Here is an 18,177-nt window from a genome sequence, read left to right on the forward strand (position 1 = left end):
AAAAAAAGTACGTATTCGATACGGTTACACTATAAAATGTAAACAATAATACAAGAATTTCAAAACTTAAAGCCCGATTTGTGAAATCGTCGTGTATTGTAGTACTAAACATTGATATGTATACGAAATTGTTGAGATAATTTAGCAGATAGACAAAACTATAAAATATAATTGTACCTTGAAATAATTTATGAAAATAATTAAAAAATATTCAGTTTTGTTATTATAAAACTGTCGATTAAAATACAAATCATTGAACACACTAAAATAATAATTTTGAAACATAACAAATTATTTGTAATTACATTTAGTTCTTAAAGTCAGGGGACTAATAATATTTAAATTTGAAATTACATCATTTTTTTAAAATTATATTAAATAAAAATTTCCAAATAATTAAAAAAGGGCTCAAGTGATTAAATGATTATCAGCTAATAATCTAAATCGGGTTTATTGACACATATACGATTATTGCTGTAACATTTAAACTTACACACAGATTAATATATAGCATCTAATATCAGAGCTTTTATCAACAACACAAACAACAAATAAGGTTCTAAAACTGGTTTATTCTAATCAAGACCATAGTGTAGCCAGCCAAATAATACAAAATCACTTAAACGTGATCAACTTGTTGTCAATTCTATTTACTGAAGCAATGTAAACTAATGAAAAATCTTTAAAATCTAACAAATTAAACAGTGTTAAATTTTACAAAAAAAATGTGTAGTTTTAATTTTGATTGGTCTTGCGATGGTCTTGTTACAATCGGTATTAAAAACAAGAACTGGACGCTTTCGTGCAGTGTTTGTGGGTGAGCTAGGGTAACACTTGTGTACGTCACTATCTGTCTCTCTGATTTGTCAACTCAGCATATATAAGTTTTGTTCTATTTTACATTGTTTGCGTGTAACATTTTATAGTCGGGTACAAGTATTATTGTGTGTATACAATCTTAATAACTATTAATAAAAATATTTTTAAAAAATACTGCAGGCTATACAAAACGCGTATAGGTAACGCTCGGTTCTTGTTCCTATATCATATCTCTAGTTCCCGGGCAACCCGAAAAAATCATACCTTTCATATGTATTTTTATTCTTATTACACTCTATATACATATACAATATAATATTACACGACCGACGAGTTGGTAGGTATACTTCTGGGTTCTGATGATAAACCCCTATTTTCCCGCCTTGCGTCTCTCAGTGGTCGGTTCGCCATATTCAAGCTTGCGTGACCACAAAGACACTATAAGGGAGCCCTATCCGGATCCCACTCTTTACTTTTATTATTACAAAACGGGATGATGGATATATATTATGTATAAATTGTTTTTGTCATTTTTCTCAGAGACGTCGACGGAATTCTTTTCCTTAACAAGGGTTTATAAAAAATATGGTAATACTATATATCACTAAATACAGAGTTATTTTTTGCCATGCACCACTTAATATCTCATAGGGTTAAATAAGAAATTACATTTTTTTTTCATATTGTTGTTATACAATGTGATCTCAATTTTTACAGAATTTTTTTGTTTTTACCCCCCTCCCAACTTAGTTTTTTGATAGCAACATTTGAAACTTAAACGGTAACGTATATATTTTATTAACTTTTTAAATTGAGAATAATGTACAAAAGTTTTGACTGGTCGACATCCAGTTTCGGATAACTGTTTTTAAGTTATACGAGTTTTAAAGTTAGGATGGGAGGGGAATTGCGCGCAGATAAAAAATACTACACTCCACCTTTCCTCCTGCTCTAATCTAGAAACTTCAACAACTTCAAAAACAGTTACCCGAAACTGGTTATCGACCAGCCAAAATTTTTTAGTACATAGTTCTCAACTTAAAAAAATATCAAAATATATACGTTACTATTTAAGTTTCAAAAGTTGCTATCAAAAAATCTAAGTCGGGAGGGGGTAAAAACAAAAAAAAAATTGAAAAATTGAGATCCCATTGTATAAAAACAATATGAAAAACCAGTACAGTGGGGTCGGGGCATAGCGGGGATGGAGCATGGTGGGGAACGGGGCATAGAAGCGACGGTAGGTCACAAGTTTACAGGAATTTTTAAATCTTAAAGTGATAAAATCACTTTCGAATAAACGCTTCGATGCAAATCAGTAATTAGTATTTTCAAGCCAGTACAGTCAAAACCAAGCATAGTATAATCCAGCAGAGTAAGAAAGAATTAAATTGAGGTGCTGAATTTACAAATAAGCTTCAAAGCGTTAATTTGAAAGTGATTTTATTCAATTTTTCACTTTTATTTATAATAATTCCTGTAGACCTGTGACCTCTCCGTCCCCTCGTTGCTTTGATTCCATAATACCTATAATCTACTGTACGAGTCATCTCGAATAGAATCACTTTCAAACAATTATCAAATTAAAACCCAAAAATTGTACTTGAGTATCAAAACTTAATAGCATCATTCTGCATTGATCTACATACAATTGTTGTAATGATTTGATAAAGAAAATTTAAGATTTTAGGTGTTTTTGTTAAAATATACGAAATCTGCAAAAAACACAGTTTTCCGGATATTAAAAAAAAACTGTATTAACGAAATTTTTCAGTTTAATATGTTATGGATACATTGAACCAATTTGATATTGAGTGGCTCATGATAAAAAAATCATTCTGTATGTAGCGTTTCAGGTACCCGGTTCTTTACTATTACGGGTATAACCCTTTATATATTAAGAGTTCTTTTTTTAGGCATTCGTATATTCAATTCAGATAATATGGTATGACTTTTATAAAATTCGCAGGCAAAATTATAATTCTTGTTTTGTTTTCAAACCGATATAATTGTATACGACAAACGTTAGTATTATTTTTTTGTGTTCAGTACAAAACATGTTTTTTATTATTTGAACAATACATATGCACGTTATCTCTCTACTTATTTTTTACACATTTAGATTTATAAGAGTCCTTTGCTAAAAATTACATTAATTATTTTAACTACAAAAAATAGTATTCGTATAGTGTATTAAATAAGATCAGTTGGTATCGTTTCAAACCAATAAATTCGTGTTTAGTTAACCTGCATATTTGTTTAGTTTAATATTAAAACAGGTTATTATTTGAACAATACACGTGCAAAACATTTTTCTGCTTATGTACTACAACTTAATAACGAATTTCAATTCCAGTTATTTTAAAATAAGTGTAACATCATAAAATGTACATTATTTTTTATCACTATAAACAATTCTGATAGCTTAACTGAGTTTGACCTTGTAAAAATAAGTTGATGATAAGAACATGTTGATGTTAAGTTATGCCATTTGGGACGGTATTAAAAACTCGTTCCTGGAACAATATTATTATACAATAAACATGGTATAAAATATATGTTTAGTATATTTTATATTTTATACTCGTATATTATATTAAAGTAGATAGTTTGATATCGCTTTCATAAAATGTGTCCTAGTAATATAATATCTGTTGCTTTTTTTTGAAACTGATAAATTCGTATATACAGGGTGATATTTTTATCATGAACCACTCAATATCTCATAGGGTTTAATAAGAAATTAAAATATTTTTTTTTCATATTGTTGTTATACAATGTAATTTTCCCAGTTATTTTTGTTTTTACCCCCTCCCAACTTAGTTTTTTTGATAAGAACATTTCAAACTTAAATGGTAACATATATATTTTATAACTTTTTAAATTGAGAATAATGTACTAAAAATGTTGACTGGTCGATAACCAGTTTCGTAAGGTTTGGAACCGTATAATATCTTCCGTATACGCGTTATGATATACACTAGCTATATGATGCTTCGTTATAATTTATAGAGTCTCCAAAAAAGAAAAAATTAGTTCTTTTTCTAACAAATTTCGAAGTGAAAATTTAGGCAATTGATTCAATTTTATAGTATATTTTTTTCTTTAAAATAATAGTTCAGGTAATATATTATCCTTTTTTCAAAACAAAACCAAATTATTTGTCTCTAATATAGCAATAAACGCTTATTAATAGTTCACTAATTTGAACAGTTGAGTAAGAATAACTGTTTTTAACAGTTTTGTCTTCAAAATATTAAATGCTAACAGAATATTTCGAAAAATATAGGGGTTCCCATTTGAATTTCAAAAATTGATAGTGTGCATGCGCAAACTACATAAGGTTAAACTTCAGATTTGGACTTAAAATGTGCTTCACAAATATGTACTTTTTCATAATTTAAGCAAAACTCTAGCTACTCTCTCATGGTACAATTATATCAGGATGATATGAAGTTGTAAATGCACATTCCTTATCTTTATCTAAATGAGAAGTAATATTTAAAATACCATATTTACAACATGTAATATTGTCAGGTAACATGGTAACATTATTATGTTTACCTTATTAGGTAATGTTTAAACTGCAATTCGTCCATTTCTCACTTTTTTCAGTTTATCAACAATCAAATATTAAATACCTATAGTATATTATAATTGTGGAACAGGAATAAATTTGTGAAAAATCCATTTGATTAATTTATACAATATATTACATGTTACGTAACAGCAGTTTATAAAAATATATATGGTGGGGATTTTCCACCATACGCGAGTGCTACACCGGCACAACTATTGTCGTTTGTGTATTTTGGGTTTCATAACAAACGTCAACGAATATTATTAACTATATTAATCTAATTGTGTTTTACTTTCATACTATAGTATAACAGTGTAAATAACTCTACAGGAATAGAAAAACTCATAATAATACAGCTTGATTTTTTAACAGTTTATTATGATTTTGTAATATTAACAATTATTGTGATTTAAGTATTACATTTATTATTATAATTTATTTTAGGAAAATTGTGTAATTCCAGTAATAATGAAAAATTCCATTTGAAAATAAAATTATCACAAGAGAAAACTCAACTTGAATTTATAATCGCAACAATAGAACAACTTTTAATAAAAATATAGACTCTAGAAATATTACATTAATTTGATTTTCTTAACAAAAAATCTCTGAAACCTTCTCTTGAATTACTATTTTGACATAACATCCTTTTCATTCTCGCTTTCTAAACATAATAAAAAAAATAAATTTTTAGTTTTTGTATTATAAATCCGACTAAAAAATCTTTTGTTGACTAAAGTGGAGATTTTTTTCAAAAGTTTTGTGGTTCGGGGACAATAGTGATTTATAGATTTGAAATATAAAACCATGAATTAAAAATTTATATATCTTGAGTTAAGATATATCACTTACTCTTATTGTGGTTTTCATCCTTCAATTTATTTTCTTTACCAGAAACTAAACATAATAAAAAAAGAAATTATTAGTTTTTATATTCTTTGTTTTAACCTTATAAATTAATTCGGATTATATTATCTTTTCTACGACCAAAATATCTTTTGTTGACTAAAGTGGAGATTTTTTTCAAAAGTTTTGTGGTTCGGGGACAATAGTGATTTATAGATTTGAAATATAAATCCATAAATTAAAAAATTATATATCTTGAGTTAAAATACATCACTTACTCTTATTGTGGTTTTCATCCTTCAATTTATTTTCTTTACCAGAAACTAAACATAATAAAAAAAGAAATTATTAGTTTTTATATTCTTTGTTTTAACCTTATAAATTAATTCGGATTATAGTATCTTTTCTACGACCAAAATATCTTTTGTTGACTAAAGTGGAGATTTTTTTCAAAAGTTTTGTGGTTCGGGGACAATAGTGATTTATAGATTTGAAATATAAATCCATAAATTAAAAAATTATATATCTTGAGTTAAAATACATCACTTACTCTTATTGTGGTTTTCATCCTTCAATTTATTTTCTTTACCAGAAACTAAACATAATAAAAAAAGAAATTATTAGTTTTTATATTATTTGTTTTAACCTTATACAAGGATTCTGATTAAAATCCTTTTACGACTTAATTATTTATTACCACAAAATATTGATATTTTCAACGCTTTAATTAGCTAAACCTTGCTTAAATAGAAAATGTTGGTAATTTTTTTCCTAACTATTAAAATGCAAATTTGAAAATGAAAAAAAAAATAACATTAATACCTAAACTGCCGTGCTTATTATAAATATTCTATCTTCTTTTTGCTTGGAACGACCAGATAGGACTTTTTTTCTTAGTTCACCCTAGAAAACTGTAAATAGGACGAATCATTCATTAGCTCCAGAGAGTTTTGTAATGCACGTAGGACGTTCCGAGTTGGAACAAAAAATACTACACCCCAAAAACTTCACAGAGAGCAAAAAAAAACCGAGTGAGCCGCGAAAATACTCACAATAGTTTTATGTAAACATCTTATTTCGGGTTCTACATAAAATACAATTTTAAAAAAGAGTTGAACTTATCATGTGCGAGAACTTTATAGAGAAACAATTATTATTTTTTGTATTGTTGATATTATTGGTTTATGGTAACTATAATAAGATACATAAACACGAGACTGTATGTTGTCTAAGCTCCGCTGGAATACTGCATCTATACTGTGCTTGATTGTGTAGTACTCACTCATCTATCTGAGTTTATTTAAAGGTTAAAAGTATATTTCAGAAAGTTAATAAGACTCTCTCCTTCTGTACTGAAGTTGACGTTAAAATCTCCACTCTGTTATTTTAATATACGGGGCGTAATATTTTAGCCGTTCATCAACCGTAAATTGAAGTCATTAAATTTGGGTGAGATCGCTTGATAATCTACAAAGCGAAATTGATTACCTATTCTAACCTAACCAACCTAAGGAAATTCTATAAAATTTTAAAAGTGTAGATATCTATACTTTTGGACAACGACAAAAAAATATCATTGGAAAAAATTGATCTTGAAATAAAGCTCAAAAACCTAACCCATAGTACATACTGAAATCGTCAAAAATAATATTCAAGATACTATTGAGTGTGCTAAAAGTACTGATGCTACTGAAATCATAATACACACGAAACATATCGAAAACAATGTTCATGATACTATTGACTGTGCTAAAATAACTTTCGCGAATGGGTACCTTAATTGGTAACGTGTGTGACAAGCCCGCGAACCCCAATAATTGGCGTAGGGAAAGTGGAACCCACAGTTGCCCAATGCACTTAGATGCATTGCAGTAGTCCTACCCTGATCTTAGTCGGTTGGGGTAGTCTGGTCCTCCAGGTTGTGGGTTATGCGTTGGGCTAATAACCCAATCATATAAAACAAGTCATGTTCAGGATTCAAACAATTAGCCTCAGGATAGATTTTACGGGGGAAAAAAAGGAAACTGAAAATCGGAATTATTTTGTCGTACATGGAACAAAAAGTCTTTGTACAAACCAGGAGAAACTTTGTATTTGCTAATAGCAGTAGAAAAATATAAGATGACGTGTGTGGCCTTACAATAAATAAGGTGGGACAACTTAAGTATTCCAAACTACCATTTTTAATGAGAAATGTGAACATCCTTACAAATTAGGGACCGGTTTGCTATACACGAGTCAATAATTTACACAGTTAAATATATCCTGTACTAGTAAACTCTAGATTAAATAAAAACATGTAAGAACATTGCACGGAGCAGACATAGGTTCTGATCACTTACTACTATATATATAGATAAGGGTGAAACTCAAATAACTTAGTAAACACAACCCAGTAAACTTTAAGGAGGCTTGACATAGACAAGTTGGAAAAACAAGATATAGGCAAAGAATTTGAAAATAGTATCAAGGACGCTCTATAAAGTAAATAAATAATGGTCGATGGAAATGTTGATGAGAATTGGGAAAAATTTAGAGAAGTTATAAGCAACGCAGCTAACAAGACTTAAGAACCAAAAAATAAAAAATGTAAGCCTTGGTCCAACAGAATTTGCATGGAAGCGTTGCAGAAAAGAAAGTTGGCAAGACAGAAGGGGTTAAACGATAAAAGTAACGAAGATTTATGTGCAAGGTACAAAACTCGTCCAAGGGAAACAAATAATATCTTAAGAAGTGAAAAGCGGAATTATGTCCGAAATATAATAGATAATGCTATATGTACGTATAAATGATCTTACGGATGGGTACAAGAAGAGGGGAAGGTTCCTAAAGGATAACGATGCATAACCAAAAATTAAGAATTAGCCAAAAAGTGGGGAGATTATTTTGACAATCTGCTTAACTGCGAAGAACCAGACGAAGTTTTTAGCATTAACTTAGAAACTAGAGAAGAACAAGAAAGCTTAGAATTATCGCTGGAGGAGATAAGATTCCAAATATATACTTTAAAAAATCATAAATCACCTGGCGAGGATCAAATCCATGCGGAACTCTTAAAAATAGGGGGAGAATAAATGACGTTTAGGCTCTGGAAACTGATTAACCGAATATGGACAACCTAAAAGTTACCGAGAGATTGGAAAATAGCATTAATGTGTCCAGTTCATAAGAAGGGGGACAGATAGGAGTGCAATAACTATCGCGGGATTGCCCTTCTTTATGTATACAGTTTTCGCGAACTGTATTGTGTCAAGGATAAAAACAAATTTAGAGCAAATTATTGACGATTATCAAGGAGGCTTTAGACCAGGAAGATCTACGGTGGACCAAATATGTATTCTCAGACAACTATTCCAAAAGACATGGGAGGAAGTTCATGTGCTTATTATCGACTTCGAAAAGGTATACGATAGTATCCATCGCAAAAGCTTGATAAATATTCTTAGAAAGTAAAACTTCCCATAAAAATTAGTAAAGCTAGTCGAGACAAGCATTATGGAAACATTCGTTAAATTAAAAGTGGTAGAGGCTGAAACCCAAAAACAGTGAAATCAGACCTAAGACGGGGGACTCTATGTCACCTGTTCTATTTAACCTAGTATTAGAAAAAGTTATGAGGGAAACTCATATCGGACCTCAAGATAGTGTGTCAATACAAGAGTCATCCGTGGCATTGTTGGCATATGCAGACGATTTGGTCCTCGTGGATAAATCACACGATGGCCTATGAACACTATTGGACCGATTGGAGGAGCAGCGAAGGAAGTTGGTTTGCACATAAATGAAGTCCAAACAGAATACACGGTGTTGGGGAATTTATCCTTCCTTAAGAGTGGGTAACCACGAATTCAATCGAGTAAAACAATTTAAAAGCCTAGGTTCAGTATTGACCGAAAAAAATGAAACTGTAAGTAGCAGCAAGTATCCTGTCGGCAAACAAATATTTCTACGGACTAATAAAGATAAATTTGTATGGTTTAATATTTGGATAATTTACTATCGATAAACATTTACTAACTAATAAAATATCATAAGCCTTTTCCCACCGGAATGGGTGGAATCATAATCCTTTTTTATCTTTCTAAATTTAGAAATAAAGTGATTTTATTTCTTACGTTTAAGTTCAAGTATTTAAGCCTAAAATATATTTTTAATAAATGTTTATTATTTAATATTTAAAATTATTATTGTACATATTGATAAAGAATATTAAGAGGGCGTCGCACCGCCCATTTTTAAGGAGTAAAGTATAGGCAATCTTTTACAAAATCTTAATTTAAAGATTAAACTGTGACGTGTAATTATTGGTTCAATAACTAGGACTCTATTTTGGTAGTTAATTTATTATTTGGACTATCACAGCATCCTTGAAAGTGATTAAAAAATGTTTTTTCATCTCTACATGTTTAAGCAGACTGAAAATAACTTGCTTAATTTTGATTTTAGATTAAAAGCACCCATTATAAAACTAAAAGAGAACAATATTCCGGAGAGTAAGACGGTGCATTTTTTCATTATTCCAAGTATAACGCACAATACATAGATTAGAAATAACGACCTTTTTTAACATTTTTAAATGACTGTAACTTTTCAAAAAATTATTTTTTATAATAAAACGCACCGTCTTGCCCTACGGAATATTATTTTCTTTTAATTTTATAATGGACGCTTTTACTCTAAAACCAAAGTTATATTCAGTCTGCTTAAACATGTTATTACCACTGAAAACCACCGGTGCGACGCCCTCTTAACAAAATATGAAACTATTAAACTATATAAGTAAGCATTTTTATAGTGATTTGTTTGTTTAAAGATTTAGTTTTTCTAAAATTGTATAAAAAACCGTTCATAATCGCATAGTTTTTATTATTGATGAAATAATACTTTAGCAATGGACACCAGTGCCATAAATAAACAACAACCAGGTAAATTATTATTTAAAAGTACTTTAATTTTGAGTTTTGGCTGAAAAGACGTTTTGTTTGATAATAGCCAGGAATTGAATAAAATACGAATCTAAAAATTACGTTGTTTTTTATAATTACAATAAACGTCGATTAAAACAAATAAGTTCGTATTTAGGTAACCTTCATATTTTTTAGTTTTATATGAGAACATGTTATTATTTGAACAATACACGGGCTAAATATTTCTCTGCTTATGTACTACAACTTTAGACCTATAAGAGGCTTCTGCCTCTCGGAATTTCAAAACTCAATTTAACCAATGCTCTTTGAAATTTGATTTGTATTTAATGCGCCCAAATTAGTTTTTATTCAAGACACGCCAGCTGTACCACAAAATGCTTGAGTCGAAAAGAAATAATGTATTTACAATAATTTATTTTTTTGTTCAACATGCTATGATTTTTTTAACGTTGGTTCTGAATTTGTTTGGTATATTCTTTAGATAATGACGTGCTATCGATTAAAAATTGCAAGCTAATAAAATATCAAAAGACCTTCCCACTAGAAGGGGTAAAAACGTAATCGCTTTTCTTTTTAACCAAAAATTAAAGATGTTTAACATTATTTAAAATTTTAGTTCATTTTCGGTTGTTTTCAAAGTAATTGATATTTTAAATAAAATGTGCTACAGTTGATTGGTAAATGGTTTTTGTACTACAATTATTTTTTTATCTTTTAGTACACTTGTTTTAATACTTTTTTAGAAAAGCATGTTTTTAAAAAAGTTTTTTTTTATATTTTATATTTTACTTTTTAGTCCTATTAAAAGTACTTAATAGTTGTGGGTAGATTACTAAATCCAAAATTAATTTTGGAAGATTTGAAAACACATGAAATTTTAGTGAAATGGCCCCAATATTATTACAGGATATTGTATTGTCATCAGAGATGGCTGTTTGTGCCAAGTTTCAGGCCTCTACGGCATCGGCAAGTGGGTTAAATTAATTTTGCAAGATTTGAAAAATACTCGTACAAATGCACGTATGTGTTAGCAAGGTAATGAAAAGCGTGTAAAAGCTATAACCTAAAACAATATGTTATAAAGACACAAAAAATTACTTGCCTAGAAGCGGCAAATTGACATTGGCAAATCTACACAAATACATATCTACGTCCCACTGTATATCTTTCGCTTTTTTTTTAAAATCCTTTTTTGACATAACATATTTACCTAGAAATAATTATAAAAGTATTCACATTAAAATTTACCAAACTATATTACTTTCTAACGAGTTGATTGATTACAATTATTATCATCGCGTTATAAGTTGCAAAAAAAAAAAAAAACTACCTATCGATAATAATTTACACAAAACATCGATGTGATTATTAGTTCTTTACATTTCACATATATATGTTACAATATCTTTTACTGAATTGTTATTATTTTTCGTACTTGGCGGCAATTTTTCATAGAAACTATACAAAGTGTTTTCGGTTAATCCATATTTGAGTAAGTTGTCGGTCAAGTAGCACTTTATGAGATATCTGTCCACTTTATCACATCCAGATAATACATTACAGTATTCACTACGGAGAGCTTTTAATTCAGCCTTATTAACTCCGTCATCACCCGTGGTACCATAATAAATGCGGTCCAATTGCTAAAATCATTACATTTTTTTTAATACACAATGTGATCACTATTATAACAGAAATAAGTGTCTCAAATTATTACTAGTATATTGTTCAATAGATCTATTTAGATATTAAAAAAATTCATAATTACCGCATCAGTAAACTCTTGAAGTTTTAGTGCACTTTTAAATTCTCTTATTGTCATAGGAATACCTAGAAATCATTATAATAGTGTTTAAATTAAAAACTAAGTTATGCTGTAACGAATTAACAGTGTTGTCAATTTTATCAGTACTATTATCATTATCACAAAAAAGGCACTGTCTTGTGTTTTTGTTTAATATAAAATTATGACATGACTTGTGTGTAATTTCTTTAATTAAAATCTTAAATTAAATAATAGTGAAGTCGTTTAGACATAATACATATTGTTCTATGTACTAACAATATATTAAAACATGGCGCAGTCGCAAACTAATTAATTTTTACACGATGAAATAAGATAAAAAAAAAAAGTGCACGTGTGAAATAAAGTGTTAATTATGGAAATTAATAAACCAGAATGTTTGAAATTAACTGGCAATGTGGCTGAAAATTACAAATTATTCAAGGAAGAAGTCCTGGTATTCTTCGAAGCCACAGAGACAACGCAAAAGCCTCAAAAAGTGCAAGTGGCACGCTTGTTGTACTTAATTGGCAGCGAGGGCGTTAAAATATACAGAACATTTAACGTGAAGCCAAAGAGTGAAACGGTTGAAATCATTTTCAATAAATTAAAAGAATACTGTACACCAAAACGAAACGAAGTAATGGAGCATTATAAGTTTTTTATGAGAAAACAAGAAGTATTTTACACTATGTGATCTCAAAGACGGATTTTATCAGAGTGAGCTAGAGAGTGAGTCTAAAAAATATTGTGCTTTTAGCACACCGTTTGCCTCATATCAGTTCAAAAGATTACCTTTTGGCCTAGCTAATGCCCCGGAAGTGTTCCAACAATTAACATAAAAATATTTTGGTTGTATTAGTAATGTTTGTGTATATTTTGATGACATACTTGAGAGTGGGGAAACACAACAGGAACATGATGAGACATTAAAACCGGTAGTAGAACAGGCGAGGAAGTTAAATATTAATTTTAATCTTAAAAAATTGCAATATCAAAAAATGGAAGTGAGATTTTTAGGTATGATATTTAGTGTGAAAGGAATAGAACCTGATTAAGAAAGAGTTAAATATATTGTTTAATTAAAAATACCACAACATGTTAAGCAACTCCAATCGTCTTTCAGGAATGGTTAACTATCTAAGAATTTTTATACCTAATATATCTGAATTAGTTGAATCATTAAGAGGTCTACTGAGAAAACATATTGTGTGGACTTGGGATAAAAATTGTGATAGTGCTCTTAATAAATTTAAAAATGTGTTAACTGAATTGACGGCTCTTAGAAACTATAATGCTAAAGATAATTTTACAATACACGTACCCGACAACATTTCATGTACATCGCTTTTTGGTGTCATATAAAACGTTTCTTCTAAATACTAAAATCATTACATTTTTTTTTTTTTTTTAATACACAATGTTTCTGCTACTATTATAGAAATACTTTTGTATCAAATTAGGTTTATTAAACAAAATTTATTAATATTTTAATGAGTTATATATTTAAATAGAAAAAATTCATATTTACCGAATAAGTTAAATGTGGTCTATCCATTAAGTTTATATATCTGTCTTTTGAATAACAAGATTCTAGAATTCATTTAAAAAATATTCATGTTAAAATTTACCAAACTATATAATTATTATGTAACGAATTAACAGGTTACATTTATCATTATTGCTTTTATTGTTTTTATGTACGAACTACGATATTTAGTCATAACAGGTATTATTAAAAGCCAAATAATACCATTAGTTTTGTTTGTACACTTGTTTAAATTTTAAATAATCTATAATCTTGTCTAAAAAAAAATTTATGGGAAAGTCGTCAAATGAATATTTAAATATTAATTACAATTCGTCTAAAGAAAACAAGATAAAAGCGGATTATATTTGTATAACATATTCTTCCTAATTATCTATTGACATTTTCATGTCTTAGCTCTGACACATAACCGAAAAAAGTGTTACGCTGTTATCTGATATGAGATATAAGATAGGGATAGGGGATAGGGGTGAGTGATAGGAACGGGAGATAGTGGGTGGGGGATAGGGGTAAGATATAGAAGATGAGAGATAAGAGATATGTTGTACGTTCAACGTTCAAATTAGAACTAAATAATAAATTCAAAACGGTTTAATTCTCTATATATTAAACTATGTTAAGTTACTTTTGGCCAGATAATAAACACTACAATTTTAGCCAGAAACATAATTGTACATAATTTTTTAATCTCCTTGGCTTATGCTGTAACTGAAAACTCCATGTATTTTTTTTTTTTATTATAATTCCACAACTAATCTATATTTATTCGGTACTTCAACGAGACATGAAAATGCTCTTTCGAGGTCGCAGACTCGGCTGAAAAACTTTTTTATCATCTGTTTACTGACGATTTCTGCATAATATTATAATTTATGCAAAATGTGTTTTACTAAATTATTATTATTCAACATACGATTTAATTTTCTAAAAATATATATGATATCCGATGTAGATAGCTTATGCTTCAATCCACTGTTTTTCTTCCTTAAGTAGCGTTCTACTGTACGCCTGGTAACAAATCCATTTTCATCGTCTTCTACTAGATCATAAAGTACTTCAAATTGCTAAAATCATTACATTTTTATTGTTAATACACATTATGAATACTACTATTTTTAAAATAATGTATCTCGAATTATTATCACTAGTATATTCACTAGTATCGAATTATTACTAGAAAATGATTTACTAGGTTTATAGAGTATTGAATTATTATATAATTTTTTGCCATATATTGGGATATTAAAAAATTACATAATTACCTCGTCAGTCAATGTTAACATTTTTAGTGATTTTTTAAATTTTTTTTCTGGCGTAGTAGTATCTAGAAATCATTATAAAAGAGTTTATATTAAAATTTACCAAACTAAATTATGCTGTAACGAATTAACCGGTTGCATTTATTATTATTGTGTTTTTGTGTACAAAATTTGACCATAACGGATATTATTAGAAGCCATCTAAAACCATAATTTTAATTGACCTCTTGTTTATTTCTTAAGTAGTCTAAAATCGTGTTTAGAAAACATTTTACGGCGAACGTTTTGTAACATAATTTGTGGAAAATTAAGATAAAAGCATTGCATATATGTTTATAACGTGTTTTTCCTAACTATCATTACTGGCTATTTCTGCACAATATTATAAGCACTCCTCAGAAATGTTAGAAACTACGCTCTACCTATCGATAATATTTTTTTGTAAATAGACAAAGTAATAATAGTCACATTTAACATATAGGTACATTTTACAATATCTAATAATTTTAATTATATAACGTACTCGGAATTTTTGCAGTTATAAACTGGATTTCCTGTTCAGGTAGTTCATGTTCTACTCTCACGATTTTCCCAGTTAAAAAATATTTTACTGATTCCTTGCCAACATCTTCGTCTAGGACCACATCACAAATATTGTCCAATTGCTAAAATCATTTTTTTTTTAATGGCCAATGTGAACACTAGTATTACAATTATTCAAAATTAAAATCACTTGAGTGAAAAACGATTTTATGCGCATGGTTAAAAATATTAAAATGACAGATGTTAACAAACTGTAAGCATTTGAGAATAATGAACTAAACATTTTGACTGGTCGATAACCAGTTTTGGTTGACTATTTTTGAAGTTATTGAAGTTTTATGTTTAGGGCAGGAGGAAAGTTTTAGTATCGTATTATTTATATCTACGAGCACTTCCCAACTGCACTTTCCCTCCTATCCTAACTTTTAAACTCTCATAACATAAATAGTTTTTCAAAACTAGTTATCAACCAGTCAAAACTTTTGGTACATTAATCTCAATTTAAAAAGTTACTAAAGTGTATGCGTTACCGTTTAAGTTACAAAAGTTGCTATCAAAAAAACTATATTTAAAAAAAATTGAAACATTGAGATCATATTGTACAATAACATTATAGAAAAAATAGTTCTAATTATTAGTTCTTTAAGTATGCCATTAGAGATACAATGTGGTGTGCCACAAGGTCCGGTTTTAGGACCTTTCTTTTTATAACAGACTGTTGAATTTTGATTTAAATGCAAAACACATTTTTTTATGCTGCTTTTTTGATCAAGGATAAAATAATTGATTCACTATTCTTAGATTCAAATATCATTATAAATGAAATGAAATCCTGGTTTAATAACAATCTACTACAATTCAATCAATAGACGAATCGAAATATTATATTTATTTTAACATAAACTCAAGAAAAATTAATCTGATTTATAAAATGCTCGTTAATTCACCAAACAGTAATAATATACCGTCTACAAATTGTATTTCCCTAAAATGTTTAAATAAACTTAAATACTGTAACGATGGCACCGCAATGTACCGTAACAATATCTAGGTAAAAATAACTGTAAATACTCTTATTAAATATTTATTAAATAAACTAAAGTATACTAGCAATAGTTATGTATATCATGAGTATAAGTAAATAACATTAAGGCTTTATATTACCAAAATATTTTAATCGTTTTGTATAAAATACAATATAAATGCTGGCATAATACAATATTAAACATATCGCATGAGTACTGTACTAGATACAAAGATAATATTATTATAAATATTCCTAAGTTTAAAGAACATTTTAAAGCAAAAAGTTCTATTCCTGTAGCAATAGTTTTATGTAGGATTCTTAAAACTAATATACTTGATTTTTAAGATATAAAACATTTCAAATTGTATTTGAAACATATCAATTTAGGTGATATTGTAATTATTGTATAATTTTTTTATATGTATGCGATTTCTATCAAACTCTCCACCACAAGCTATTAGGTTAAAGGAGGTTGCAAATACTACAAACTCTAACTTTTAGTTTAATATTTGATTTTATTTTGTTTTACACTGTAAGTTATGTTATCTACGTACCTACACCACACAATTGAATACAAATAATTATATTATTAGATAAAAAAAATGTATTATTACCGATTCTGCAAGTGTAATTATTTTTAGTGATTTTTTTAAGTCTTCTCTTAGCATAGGCATACCTAGAAACCATTATAAAAGTGTAACTATGCTGGAACGAATTTACAGGTAGTATTTATTATTATTGCGTTTTTATAACGGGCTTAACGGGTATTATTTAAAAGCCATCCAAAAACAATAATTATGTTTTTTCGCTTTTTTAGTTTTTAAACATTATAAAATCGTGTTTCGAAAAAGTTCATGGGAATGTCGTAAAGTTAATATTTCAATATTAATTTTAATTAGCCCAAAGAAAACAAGATAAAAGCGTTTTATATTTTTATAACTTGGTCTTTCTCATTATCTTTACAGACGATTTCTGCAAAATACTATAATTAGTACTCCTCAGAAATGTTGTAAAAAAACACACTACATACCGATAACAATATATGTTAAACATGAATGTGATGATTAGTTATTTACGTATCGTCGCCTAAGAGCCATCACATGGCCTATCTCAGTTTTTTCAACTTTTAAGGAGGGACAAAACAAATATTACGATAACATACGGTTCTATGAAGGCCCTAACGACATTTGATTGTTCACAGCAACCTCTTGGTGTCAAACATTTAGACTAATAACACTGTCTCACGCGGCTTGATAACACAAAAACATTGGCTTATAAAATACAATTTCAATTTTTTTTTCGATAGGCCATGGTGGTTCTTAGGCGATAATATATATTTTACCCAATTGTTATTATTCAACTAACCCGGCAATTTGTAAATTGTAAAATCGTTTTCCTGTTCAGGTAGTTCATGATTCAATCTAATGCTTTTTTCAATTAAGAAAAATCGTATATATTCCTCGGCAGCATCTTTTTGTACTGCTTTATAAATTTTGAAAAATTGCTAAAATCATTACATTTTTTTTTTAATACATAATTTGAGTATTACATTATTAGAGGAGTAATGTGTTACAAATTATTACCACTTCCCTTCATATTATTCACTAGGTTTATAGAGTATTTATTATTAATTACAATTTTTTATATTGTTTTATGTATTTCAATTAAATTTGTTAACAAATATTTTGTTCAAGTTATTGCTAATAAGGTTAAATTAGATATTATTTTTTAATAAACAATGTGATTACTACAAGTATAGAAATACTTTTGTCTCAAATAAGGTTAAAACTTAAACTTTTTTTTTTAATGAGTTATATATAAAGATAGGAAAAAATAATATTTA

The 18,177-nt window shown here is 28.4% G+C and overlaps 2 protein-coding genes across 8 annotated transcripts; both read right to left on the minus strand.

Moving 5' to 3' along the window:
• Positions 1-4,885: 4,885 nt before the first annotated feature.
• LOC126844004 (uncharacterized) lies at positions 4,886-12,002 on the minus strand. 7 transcript variants are annotated; one of them, XM_050581840.1, is made up of 7 exons: positions 11,942-12,002; positions 11,609-11,816; positions 11,276-11,383; positions 5,796-5,840; positions 5,524-5,568; positions 5,252-5,296; positions 4,886-5,063 (listed from the first exon to the last, which is right to left on the minus strand). In XM_050581840.1, the coding sequence occupies exons 1-7, from the start codon at positions 11,993-11,995 to the stop codon at positions 5,029-5,031; spliced, it is 540 nt and encodes a 179-aa protein (XP_050437797.1). In that variant the 5' UTR covers positions 11,996-12,002; the 3' UTR covers positions 4,886-5,028. The 7 variants fall into 7 exon arrangements, with proteins under 7 accessions (XP_050437797.1, XP_050437800.1, XP_050437798.1 ...); XM_050581843.1 differs by lacking the exon at positions 5,796-5,840; XM_050581841.1 differs by lacking the exon at positions 5,524-5,568.
• Positions 12,003-13,245: 1,243 nt separating this feature from the next.
• Positions 13,246-15,343, minus strand: LOC126844005 (uncharacterized). The gene is made up of 5 exons (XM_050581848.1): positions 15,288-15,343; positions 14,768-14,829; positions 14,419-14,569; positions 13,488-13,549; positions 13,246-13,338 (listed from the first exon to the last, which is right to left on the minus strand). The coding sequence occupies exons 2-5, from the start codon at positions 14,786-14,788 to the stop codon at positions 13,246-13,248; spliced, it is 327 nt and encodes a 108-aa protein (XP_050437805.1). The 5' UTR covers positions 14,789-14,829; positions 15,288-15,343.
• Between the last annotated feature and the right edge of the window lie 2,834 nt (positions 15,344-18,177).

Source organism: Adelges cooleyi, unplaced genomic scaffold (assembly GCF_023614345.1).
Source record: "Adelges cooleyi isolate 19-005CV unplaced genomic scaffold, UGA_ACOO_1.1 ACOO_flye_CR_arks_rails_tigmint_CR_PRNA_591, whole genome shotgun sequence".
Classification (NCBI taxonomy): domain Eukaryota; kingdom Metazoa; phylum Arthropoda; class Insecta; order Hemiptera; family Adelgidae; genus Adelges; species Adelges cooleyi.